This window comes from Nerophis ophidion, linkage group LG20 (genome assembly GCF_033978795.1).
Source record: "Nerophis ophidion isolate RoL-2023_Sa linkage group LG20, RoL_Noph_v1.0, whole genome shotgun sequence".
NCBI lineage: Eukaryota > Metazoa > Chordata > Actinopteri > Syngnathiformes > Syngnathidae > Nerophis > Nerophis ophidion.
This window is the reverse complement of record NC_084630.1, coordinates 24,046,563-24,058,388: the sequence shown is the minus strand read 5'-3', so window position 1 is coordinate 24,058,388 and position 11,826 is coordinate 24,046,563. Positions and strand designations below refer to the sequence as shown.

At 40.0% G+C, this 11,826-nt stretch overlaps 1 protein-coding gene across 6 annotated transcripts in view; it reads left to right on the top strand.

Moving 5' to 3' along the window:
- Window positions 1-54: 54 nt before the first annotated feature.
- The window catches only part of LOC133538895 (coiled-coil domain-containing protein 149-like), a 31,059-nt gene continuing 19,287 nt past the window's right edge, over window positions 55-11,826 (top strand). For 4 of the 6 annotated variants that reach the window (XR_009803133.1, XR_009803131.1, XR_009803132.1 and 1 more), the window contains exons 1-7: window positions 746-954; window positions 1,704-1,865; window positions 1,924-1,962; window positions 2,029-2,136; window positions 8,249-8,365; window positions 8,428-8,600; window positions 8,678-8,750. Coding sequence is in view for 3 of the 6 variants with exons in the window: in XM_061880781.1 (XP_061736765.1) it covers window positions 904-954; window positions 1,704-1,865; window positions 1,924-1,962; window positions 2,029-2,136; window positions 8,249-8,365; window positions 8,428-8,600; window positions 8,678-8,750 (723 nt within the window). In the remaining 3 variants the exon portion in view is untranslated. Of the gene's footprint in view, window positions 127-745; window positions 955-1,703; window positions 1,866-1,923; window positions 1,963-2,028; window positions 2,137-8,248; window positions 8,366-8,427; window positions 8,601-8,677; window positions 8,751-11,826 lie in introns of those variants that run through there. The other 2 variants (XM_061880784.1, XM_061880783.1) reach the window with 2 other exon arrangements.

The following is an 11,826-nucleotide window of genomic DNA, read 5'->3' as shown; positions in this document are numbered from 1 at the left end:
CGAAATACTTGACTTGGTGAATTCTAGCTGTAAATATACTCCTCCCCTCTTAACCACGCCCCCAACCACAACCTACCCCCCGACCACGTCCCCACCTCCCGTAATCGGAGGTCTCAAGGTTGGCAAGTATGAACATTTTGACTTGAAAGTTGTGGCAATTGGTGTCTTTAATGATATGTATCTTTGAAATGTATAATCAATGTTAAAAATATGTATGTATATCTCGTAATTGTAAACTAAAGTTACATTGTCTGCGCCTTAATGCAATCTATAAATTAAATTTGCCTTTTGTGTGTTTCTTAAGTTTGGTCTTTTCCCATAAGATGTGCAAATATACAGTATAAATGTGCTTAGCATGACTTCAAATAAGGTTAAACATTATATAAGAGTCATGTGTGTTTTCTAGAACATATTCCCCTCCATACACGCACATCACAATCCTTTACTTTCCGAGGGACTCTAAACGCACCATGACGCGCCACTGCCGTCAAACGCCAAAGATGTTCTGTATGGTCGACAAATACTACATTCTCCGTACATTAACTTATGAAAGCTGTATTTTCCCACATGTACCTATATGGTTTGTTAACATTATTACGTGTTAAGATTATGAAACCCAGTATGCACTGTCGCATAAAGTGAGTTTTGAAGGCGCTACTTGCGACAGACCGAATGTGTTTACGACACATACGGCGTTAGGTTATAGCCACGTGACTTTTAAAGCCTATCATGTGACGTGACTGAACGCACGTGATTGGTTGAGACAGACACACGTCACAAGCTTGACGGAAGTGAAGCAACGTCTCTGCCTAATCTGTCCTCTTCAAGCTACAAACATGGCCATTAAACACGCGTCCGTTGAATATTCGCCGTCGTAAAGGTTTTAGTTTACGTTTAAGTGGCATGGATCCGTCGCCGAGGAGTGAAGATGAATGGCAAGGAATGGTCAACGAGGTAAAATAAACAACTCATTAACTGCTGTGACCACTGTGTATATATACACATGTATACATATATATATATATATATACATGTGCATATACACCTGTGTATACATGTATTATATATATGTATATACACGTGTATATGCATGTGTATATATATATATATATATATATATATATATATATGCACATGTATGTACATGATGTAAATACATGTATACATACATGTATATACACTTGTGTGTATGTATATATACATTTGCATATACACGTGTATATACATGTATATATACACGTGTATATCAATCAATCAATCAATGTTTACTTATATAGCCCTAAATCACTAGTGTGTCAAAGGGCTGCACAAACCACAACACAAACCACTATGACATCCTCGGTAGGCCCACATAAGGGCAAGGAAAACTCACACCCAGTGGGACGTCGGTGATAATGATGACTATGAGAACCTTGGAGAGGAGGAAAGCAATGGATGTCGAGTGGGTCTAACATGATACTGTATATATGTATATATATGTATATACACGTATATATATATATACACGTGTATATACACATACGCCTGTTTGTTCTTCATTTGTTCCTTGCTGTGCATGTTCTGTTTTTTAAGATATTGCTTTAAGTTTTCTGTCTTTTCTTCAGTTCATTTGAATTTCATATACTAGCTCTGTCCTTTCATTGTGAACCCCCCCCCCCTCCCCCAACATTGAAGTTTGAAATGCCCTTTGTATCCCTGCACAGTTCCTCATTTGTAAGCGCAAGTTGGAAAGCAAGAAGGAAGCGCTCCTGATCCTGTCCAAGGAGCTGGACATGTGCCAGCAGGAGCGGGATCAGTACCAGCTGATGGCCAATCAGCTTCGAGAGCGCCACCAAGGACTCAAGAAGAAGTACAGAGAACTCCTAGTAAGAGAAGATGTTTGTGTCAAACATGATGTTGTGTCTAACTCTTTCTACTCCACAGGATGGAGATCTGTCTTTGCCCCCTGAAAAGCGCAACCAAGTAAGTGCTGCCTTTGTAGCCCCCCGTAAGAATGAGATGTCCAAACTGAAAGACTTGTCCTCGCAGGTGAATTTAGCTCAGCTCCTGAGAGACTCCAAAGAAAAAAGCAATGCTCTTAGTGAGGAGGTGAAGGAGCTGAAACAACGGCTGGCAGAAGCACAGGGAGACAACAAGGTGCTTTACTTCCTTCTGTCTTTATGACATATGGCATAATAAGGACTCATCAGCGCTCATGTAGAGGATCCTTGACAGGGCTTTTTGCAGGTGAGCACGTCTTTCAAGACGTCACACAAAGTAGGCGTGTCCAAAGGCCGGACTGTTTCCACTGAAAAATTAAAGGGTGCATTAAAAATGCTAAAAACAGTCCTTTATCGGTCAATATTGTATATGCTAGCTGAACAAAACAGCTACATCTTAGCTTATGTGTGACAAATTAATAAAACATATACTGTATTTTTCGGAGTATAAGTTGCTCCGGAGTATAAGTCGCACCTGCCGAAAATGCATAATAAAGAAGGAAAAAAACATGTAAGTCACATTTTTGGGGGATATGTATTTGATAAAACCCAACAGCAAGAATAGACATTTGAAAGGCAATTTAAAATAAATAAAGAATAGTGAACAACATGCTGAATAATTGTACGTTATATGAGGCATAAATAACCAACTGCTATGTTAACCTAACATATTATGGTAAGAGTCATTCAAATAACTATAACATATAGAACATGCTATACCTTTACCAAACAATCTGTCACTACTAATCCATAAATCCCATGAAATCTTATGCATCTAGTCCAGTGGTTCTTAACCTGGGTTCGATCGAACCCTAGAGGTTCGGTGAGTCGGCCTCAGGGGTTCGGCGGAGCTTCTGCCGCGGAGGTCAAGACACACCCAACTCTTTGTGAAAATAAAAACTTCTCCCTATCGGAATATTATAGATACCCCCAAACAATATTCCCTCTAATTTCCATCTGACTTGCAGGAGTGTAATTTGTTGTGAGTTCATGCACTCTGTTGGTTTTGTTCTATGAACAAGGTGATGCTCATGCACGGTTCATTTTGTGCACCAGTAAAAAAAAATAAAAATAACTTAGTCTTGAATTTGAAAACAAACACATTTTTTTTCCACTAAAGAAGGGTTGCGCAGATGAAACCGGTGGGGTTCGGTACCTCCAACAAGGTTAAGAACCACTGGTCTAGTCTCTTATGTGAATGAGCTAAATAATATTATTTGATATTTTACATTAATGTGTTAATAATTTCACACAGAGGTCGCTCCTGAGTATAAGTCGTACCGCCGGCCAAACTATGAAAAAAACTGCGACTTATAGTTAGAAAAATACAGTAATCCTATTTTTTGAAGAGTAAGTTTATTTTTACCATATGTTAAGGGACAATAAAAACAAGCAGACAGTTTACAATGGCCCCCATGTTAAAGTAGCAATGATTGTCACACACACACTACAGGTGCTGGTCATATTATTAGAATATCATGAAAAAGTTGATTTATTTCATTAATTCCATTTAGAAAGTCAAACTTGCAGAATGTATACATTCATTCCAAACAGACTGATACATTTCAAGTGTTTTTTGCCAAAAAGGAGATGATTATAGTTGATAACCAATGAAAACCCTAAATTCAACATCTCAGAAAATTTGAATATGGTGAAAAGGTCAGATATTGAAGACACCTGGTGCCACACTCTAATTAGCTAACTAACTCAAAACACCTGGAAAAGCCTTTAAATGGTCTCTTGGTTTGATTCTGTATGACACACAATCATGGGGAAGACTGCTGACTTGACAACTGTCCAAAAGATGACCATTGATACTTTAAAGAAGGAGGGCAAGACACAAAAGGTCATTGCCAAAGAGATTGGATGTTCCCAGAGCTCTGTGTCCAAGCACATTAATAGAGAGGCGAAGGGAAGACTAAAGATGTGGTAGAAAAAAGTGTACAAGCAATAGGGATAACCGCGCCCTGGAGAGGATTGTCAAACAAAACCGATTCAAAAATGTGGGAGAGATCCACAAAGAGTGGACTGCAGCTGGAGTCAGTGCTTCAAGAACCACCACGCACCGACATATGCAAGATATGGGCTTCAGCTGTCGCATTCCTTGTGTAAAGCCACTCTTGAATAAGAGACAACGTCAAAAGCGTCTCACCTGGGCTCAAGACAAAAAGGACTGGACTGCTGTTGAGTGGTCCAAAGTTATGTTTTCAGATGAAAGTCAATTTTGTATCTCATTTGGAAATCAAGGTCCCAGAGTCTGGAGGAAGACAGGAGAGGCACAGAATCCACGTTGCCTGAAGTCCAGTGTCAAATTTCCACAATCGGTAATGGTCTGGGGTGCCATGTCATCTGCTGGTGTTGGTCCACTGTGTTTCCTGAGGTCTGGGGTCAATGCAGCAGTCTACCAGGAAGTTTTAGAACACTTTATGCTGCCTGCCGCGGACCAATTTTATGGAGGTGAAGATTTCATTTTCCAACATGACTTGGCACCTGCACACAGTGCCAAATCTACCAGTACCTGGTTTAAGGACCATGGTATCCCTGTTCTTGATTGGCCTGCAAACTCACCTGACCTTAACCCCATAGAAAACCTATGGGGTATTGTGAAGCGGAAGATGCGAGATGCCAGACCCAACAATGCTGAAGAGCTGAAGGCCACTATTAAAGCAACCTGGGCTCTCATAACACCTGAGGAGTGCAACAGACTGGTGGACTCCATGCCACGCCGTATTGCTGCAGCAATTCAGGCAAAAGGAGCTGCAACTAAGTATTGATTGCCGTACATGCTGAAACTTTCCATGTTCATACTTTTCAGTTGGCCCACATTTCTAAAAAATATTTTTTGGTACCAGTTGTAACTAATATTCAAATTTTCTGAGATACTGAATTTGGGATTTTCAGTAATTGTCAGTACTAATCATCAAAATTTAAAGAAATAAACATTTCAAATACATCACTATGTGTGTAATGTATTGATATAATATGTAAGTTTCAGGTTCTGAATATAATTACTGAAATAAATCAACTTTTTCATGATATTCTAATAATATGAACAGCACCTGTAGGCCTGGCGAAATTATTCTCTGCATTTGACCTATCACCCTTCAACTCCCCCCTGGGAGGTGAGGGGAGCAGTGAGCAGCAGCGGTGGCCGCGCCCGGAAATCTTTTGTGGTGATTCAACCCCCAATTCCAAGCTTTAATGCTGAGTGCCAAGCAGGGAGGTAATGGCTCCCATTTTTATAGTCTTTGGTATGACTCGGCCGGGGTTTGAACTCACAACCTAACCACTCGGCCACTGAGTAGGTGTCTCACTTTGCACACCCCTGTAACCACAGTGTGCGCATCTGATGTCGCTCACATGTGCTCCACTGAATTCTCAAGGAGTTTGGGCGTTTGCTCACACACATGAAGAATTAGAGGGTGCCCTGGATTTGGAGACTTTAAGTCATTTATGAAGAAGTGGGGCCTTTCAGACATTGTTGCAAGTCTGAGCAGACTGCCAGCACATCATCACCGACTGCCCTCAGAAGCCGGCCTTTTCTACTTAGGACCAGAGACGAGGGCTGAGTTGGCCATCTGATGGGATTCGAAAAGAGTTGATGGCTATAATTCATGTTTTGATATTATGTAATACAAAAAGAGTGTTCCCATAAATACACAAATCACAGTTCGGAGCTCGGCGTCTTTGTACAGCAAGCGTTTTATACCAGCTCCAATAATTATTTCTACCTCTCAGCAGCCAGAAGGAAAGGTTGCTCGCGCCACTCATGACTGATGCAGTGTTTTTGCTGATTCATGGCCTAAGTTAACTTACCGTATTTCCTTGAATTTCCCCTGGGGCGCTAATTAGGGGCGCTAATTAATTTAAAACCTCTTCTTACTACGGCGCTTACCAAATGCATGCGGTAAATTTAGGCCTGCGCATATAAATTTGAGTGTGATGTAAGGATACCATCATGAAAAGCACATTTAATAAAAAAAACTTTATTATGGTCTTACCCAGAGGTGGGTAGTAACGCGCTACATTTACTCCGTTACATTTACTTGAGTAACTTTTGGGATAAATTGTACTTCTACGAGTAGTTTTTATGCAACGTACTTTTACTTTTACTTGAGTATATTTATAGAGAAGAAACGCTACTTTTACTCCGTTCCATTTATCTACATTAAGCTCGCTACTTTTTTTTTAATCGATCTATTAATGTTTGTTTTGGATAATGACAGAGCTTCAAAGTAGAATCCACGCATGCCTGCGTTTCACCAATCACATGCAGTCACTGGTGACGTTGGACCAATCAAACATAGCCAGGCGGTCACATGACCGTGATACGTACAACCCGACTTAAACATGTTGACAAACTTATTCGGGTGTTACCATTTAGTGGTCAATTGTACGGAATATGTACTGTACTGTGCAATCTAATAATAAAAGTTTCAATCAATCAATCAAAAGTGTAAAGGAAAAAAGACACTTTTTATTTCAACCATACTTCCCGTCAAAAGCCTAAAGACTGATGGCACAGTTCCTGTCTTCACAATAAAAGCGCCGCTCCATCGCGCCTGTGCTAACAAAATAAGAGTCTCCGAAAGCCAGCGCAAACAAGCTAACAAGCTACGGAGTTTGCCGCCAATATATTTCTTGTAAAGTGTATAAAAACGAATATGGAAGCTGGACAGATAAGATGCCAAAAACCAACGACTTTCATGTGGTATTAGACAGAAAAGAGGAACTTTTCTTCTCCTCCATTTGAAAATGTGGATCGTCTGATTCCAATCAATGCAAGTCATCAGAATCAGGTAATACACCAACTTATATTCTTGTCTTCATGAAAGATAGGAATCTATATGTTAAACATGCATGTATATTCATTGAAACACCTTCAACTTGTAAACAAAAACAGCAAAATAAATGAATATAAATTATATACTGTATATATAAATGTGTATATATATATATATATATATATATATATATATATATATATATGATATGTGTGTTTATAAATGATATGTGTGTGTATGTATATGTATATACTAGGTAGATCACCTCGACCTGGTCATTTATTAAGTAATTGATAAACGTTGAAAAACTTATTGGGGTGTTACCATTTAGTGGTCAATTGTACGGAATATGTACTGTACTGTACAATCTACTAATACAAGTTTTAATCAATCAATCAATCAAATCAATGAATGCCTACTGAGGCTATGGTGCTGTTAAGTTATTGTGGCTCAATGCGCCATTTTTTTTATTTTATTTTAATGTACTTTTATTTAATATATATTATTGTTTTTAGTTGCTTAAAATATATTCCTGGCTCTGAATTTGCTCATTGCTATTTTTATGTTTTTGCGCATTATTTGTTGCCGTAATCAGGTTACTCATCAGTTACTCAGGACTTGAGTAGTTTTTTCACAACATACTTTTTACTTTTACTCAAGTAAATATTTGGGTGACTACTCCTTACTTTTACTTGAGTAATAAATCTCTAAAGTAACAGTACTCTTACTTGGGTACAATTTCTGGCTACTCTACCCACCTCTGGTCTTACCTTTAATTATAAATGAAGTCCATGCGCAGCTCCTTCTGATAAAAAGCATCGATAACTTGTTTATAGAAGTCTTCCTTATCTTTCTTCAGTTTTAAAAGTCTCTCTGTCTCGATGGAGATCTTCTTTATTACCTCCTGCCTCGATTGAAAGTCCAGTTTAGAAAATTGTTTTATGTTAGATATGTAATCCTCTATGTTAAAAGTGCAAGCGAGAGGAAAAAATAAACGATCGCTGCTCACTCTTACTGCTTGTTGTCACTTCTTCTGCAGCCGAGTAGTCGCAAGAAGGATCACTAGCGCCCTCTACCACCAGGAGGAGGGAGTCATTTAATGACTCATATTTGACACACGCAGCTACGGTATATTAATAAAACATAGCTGCTTACTGTTCTTTTTAGCATATTCAATAGCTTGGACCTTAAATCCTACTGAATAGCTCTTAATCTTCTTCCCTTTATGCGATTTCAAATGATTGAAATCAGCCTCCTCCATTTTGAAAATGATGACAGGTGAAGTGTCACTCGTGACGTGACGAGTTCGACCCGGCGGAAATTCTAGGCATATGCTGATTATTTGGCGAAACGAGTTTGACCCGGCAGTAATTGTAGGCAGGCGCATGCTATATACCCGGCGGCAATTCAAGGAAATACGGTAATTGGTTTTGCATTATGTCCGTACCTCTTAAAGTCCTTACTTACTAACGTTGTTATGTTCAGCTGTTGCGGATGACCATCACCAAGCAGAGGCTGGGAGACGACGAGGTGGGAGCTCGCCACTTCCCAGCGCACGAGCGCGAGGACCTGGTCCAACAGCTGGAGAGAGCCAGAGAGCAGGTGAGCAGGACTGAGCCAATGTATCACCTGGCAAACTTTCGGACTATTTGGTGGGATTGTAGAACCAGGTGCTGGAGCACAGTGTGACATCTCTCAGCGACGAGCTGCAGGACGTACAGGCGGAGCGCCACGTCTTCCAGCAGAAAGCTCACCGCCTCAACGTGGAGATGAACCACATGGTGGGCAACGACGCAGTGCGGATCGTGGACATCGATGCGCTCTGCATGGAGAACAGGTCTGTTGAAAACATCTCTGGCCCATAAACACACTGAATGATTATGAAACCTAACACATATCAAATATTACTTTTAGATATTTGCACGATCGCCTGTGTCAACTTTTGGAAGAGGTTGCCTTGCTCAAAACGAATCTGGGCAAATACAAGGTATTTGTCTTCTTTTTTCATTCCGTACCATTCAATAGCAGCTTCTTGTTTCGTTTTCTTTTGAACAAGAAAACTAAAAAAACACTTTTAAAGGGAGGTATGCAACTTGTTCAAAGTGGCGTTTTTCAAAGCCAAAAAATAACACCAGCACAAGTTTTCTAATGTTTCTAATAGAATATACTATACCGAATTTTTCGGAATATAAGTCGCTCCGGAGTATAAGTCGCACCTGCCGAAAATGCATAACAATTAAGGAAAAAAAACATTTATAAGTCGCACTGGAGTATAAGTCGCATTTTTGGGGGAAATTTATTTGATGAAATCCAACAGCAAGAATAGAAATTTGAAAGGCAATTTCAAATAAATAAAGAATAGTGAACAACCGGCTGAATAAGTGTACGTTATATGAGGCATAAATAACCAACTGTTATGTTAACCTAACATATTATGGTAAGAGTCATTCAAATAACTTTAACATATAGAACATGCTATACCTTTACCAAACTATCTGTCACTACTTATCCATAAATCCCATGAAATCCTATACGTCTAGTCTCTCACGTGAATGAGATAAATAATATTATTTGATATTTTACGGTCATGTTTTAATAATTTCACACATAAGTCACTCCTGAGCATGGCCTGCTCTACGCAGGGGCAAGAGGGGGCAGAGCCCCCCTAAATAAATGTTTTGGCCCCTCAAATCAAAATTTGACAAAGCAAATTTTAATAAACTCACAAAATTACTACATTACAAGTTGACAAATTTATTTGCACTAGCGGAAAAATCCGCCGAAAAAGGGACACACACGATATAGTAGTGTCAGCTTCCCTCTCATCCCTCCCTCCGCTGTGCGTGTATTCACCATTCCACAGGTTGTGCAGCAGACACACACCCGCACACACCCCTCAGCCCTCAGTAAACATCCAATCACTGTTGCAGTATGAAAGTAAAAGAAAAGGAAAAGTTGTCTACATTAATCATATACTTGTTAGGATGGGTGTACCGTATTTGTGTAGTCTTATCTGTCATATCGTCGCAGACTTTCGGTACTACGGAGTTCCTTTTTTTTTTTTTTTTACAACTTGACGAGAGCAGTGACAGCGGAGGCTCTGAGCAGCAGTGGTTTGGAAGGCAGAGAGCCTCCACTGTCCCTGTAACAAGCTAGAAGTCATTTATGATGCTGTTAATGACGGTAAAAATGAAACATAAGGAGCAGTCCTCCTCTGCTGTCCTCTGTTCAGAGCGGAGTCCCTAGCAACGGCCCGTTTTACTTAGCAACGGTCTGGCAATCGACTGCTGGAATTCTTTTTCTGTTGTTTTTCTTGTAATTCTACATAGTCAACCTTTAATGTTTCAATCTGCATTTTGTAATAAACAAATTATAAGTTTCATTTGATATGACTAAGACACCTAAAAACAAAAACACTGCCGTTTTCATCAATTTACAAGCAAGTGGGCAACACACATACATTGGAGTGAATGAATTTTGTGCCCAGATGAGTGCCCACGTCCACTGCATGTGACAAACTGAAGACAAGTGACCTGTGTCTGACAGACCCCTAAAGCCCCGCCCCAGGCTGTAGTCCTGTACTGTTGTTGTTTTTCTTCATGTAATCACACCGGGTTTTTTCTGTTGTTGTTCAAGCTTACTTATTTTCTGCTCCAGCTTCCAGCAGCTCACAAAGAAAAAGTTAATGCTCTGTAATGCATCCATTTTTCAGAGCATTTAAAAAGTCTAGTCCTGCTCCTGCATGTAGTAGTAGCAATGATGCTACTGCTAGTACATCAGGGACAGCAGCTAGCAATACTGCACCTTTAGCACCAGCAAGCACTGTTTCTCCTGCACCAGCTCCCTCCGTCCCCCCAACAAGCGCTCCCCCAAAGCAGCCTGCTCAGCTAGTACCGAGTGACTTAAATGGCAACGCACCATCTCAGCCAATACTGGGTGGCTACCCAAAGCGTGCATTTGGTACAACATTAAGATCATTCAATCCTGCCTGGTACCGCACACGACCATGGCTAGAGTATTCTGTGGTGCCAGACGCCTGCTTCTGTTTCCCCTGTCGGAAATATGGCAGCGCTGTTAATGTTTCCCCCCCTGAGGGATTGCCACTTTATTGTGGTCAGGGGGTTTGCGTGCCTCAGTGACCGTAGGAGCTATACCAGCAGGAGCTCAGTCTTCAGGTGGAACACCCAAGTTGGACAGGTCTGAAGGTAGAGGCCTGACAAAGTGCAATCCACTACTCCAGGTTGGGGTTGGACACATAGCTAAAGACCCATTTCAATGACGAAAGCATCGTTACTATAAGCACAGAAAAAAAAGTGCTGGAGCATGATGTGTACACATGATGCCCCCTTCACATTTCTGACTGCCCCCTCATATAAGCATGCCTAGAACCGCCCCTGCTCCTGAGTATAAGTTGCACCGCCGGCCAAACTATGAAAAAAAACTGCGATTTATAGTCCGAAAAATACAGGATATGTTCAAACTACTAATTGCAGTAAGCAACTAATATTTTGCAGTCATGTGATAGGTATGATAGAATATACATGCAATGATAGCAAAATTGTTATGTGTGTTTAAACCAGGGCTGTCAAACTCCTTTTAGCTCAGGGGCCACATGGAGGACTAGTGAAATCATGACATGAAAACTTCAAAATAAAGACAACTTCAGATTGTTTTAAATTAGACCAAGCACATTCTGAAAATGTACAAATATTTATTTTTCTTTACACTTCCATGTTGCGGTTAATAGCATTTTATCTTCATTTGTCGTTATTTATACTTTCTGAATAAATGATGTGATATCGTTCATCAGTCAAATAGGTGGAATTGAATGGCGGAATTTTAAAATGGTCCCACTGGTGTTTATTTCTATTCCATCAGAAGATAAAATGAATAATAAGAAAATGAAATAACAGGATGTTATTAGTGTCATTTACTCATATTCCTCAACTGATGTACTAACATCATGCGATTTATTCTGTAGCATCATCTACAACATAACTTGTGAATGTTTTACCCAATTCATTAATCGCTCATGAAGTTAGAAGGGGATACATATTATTTCA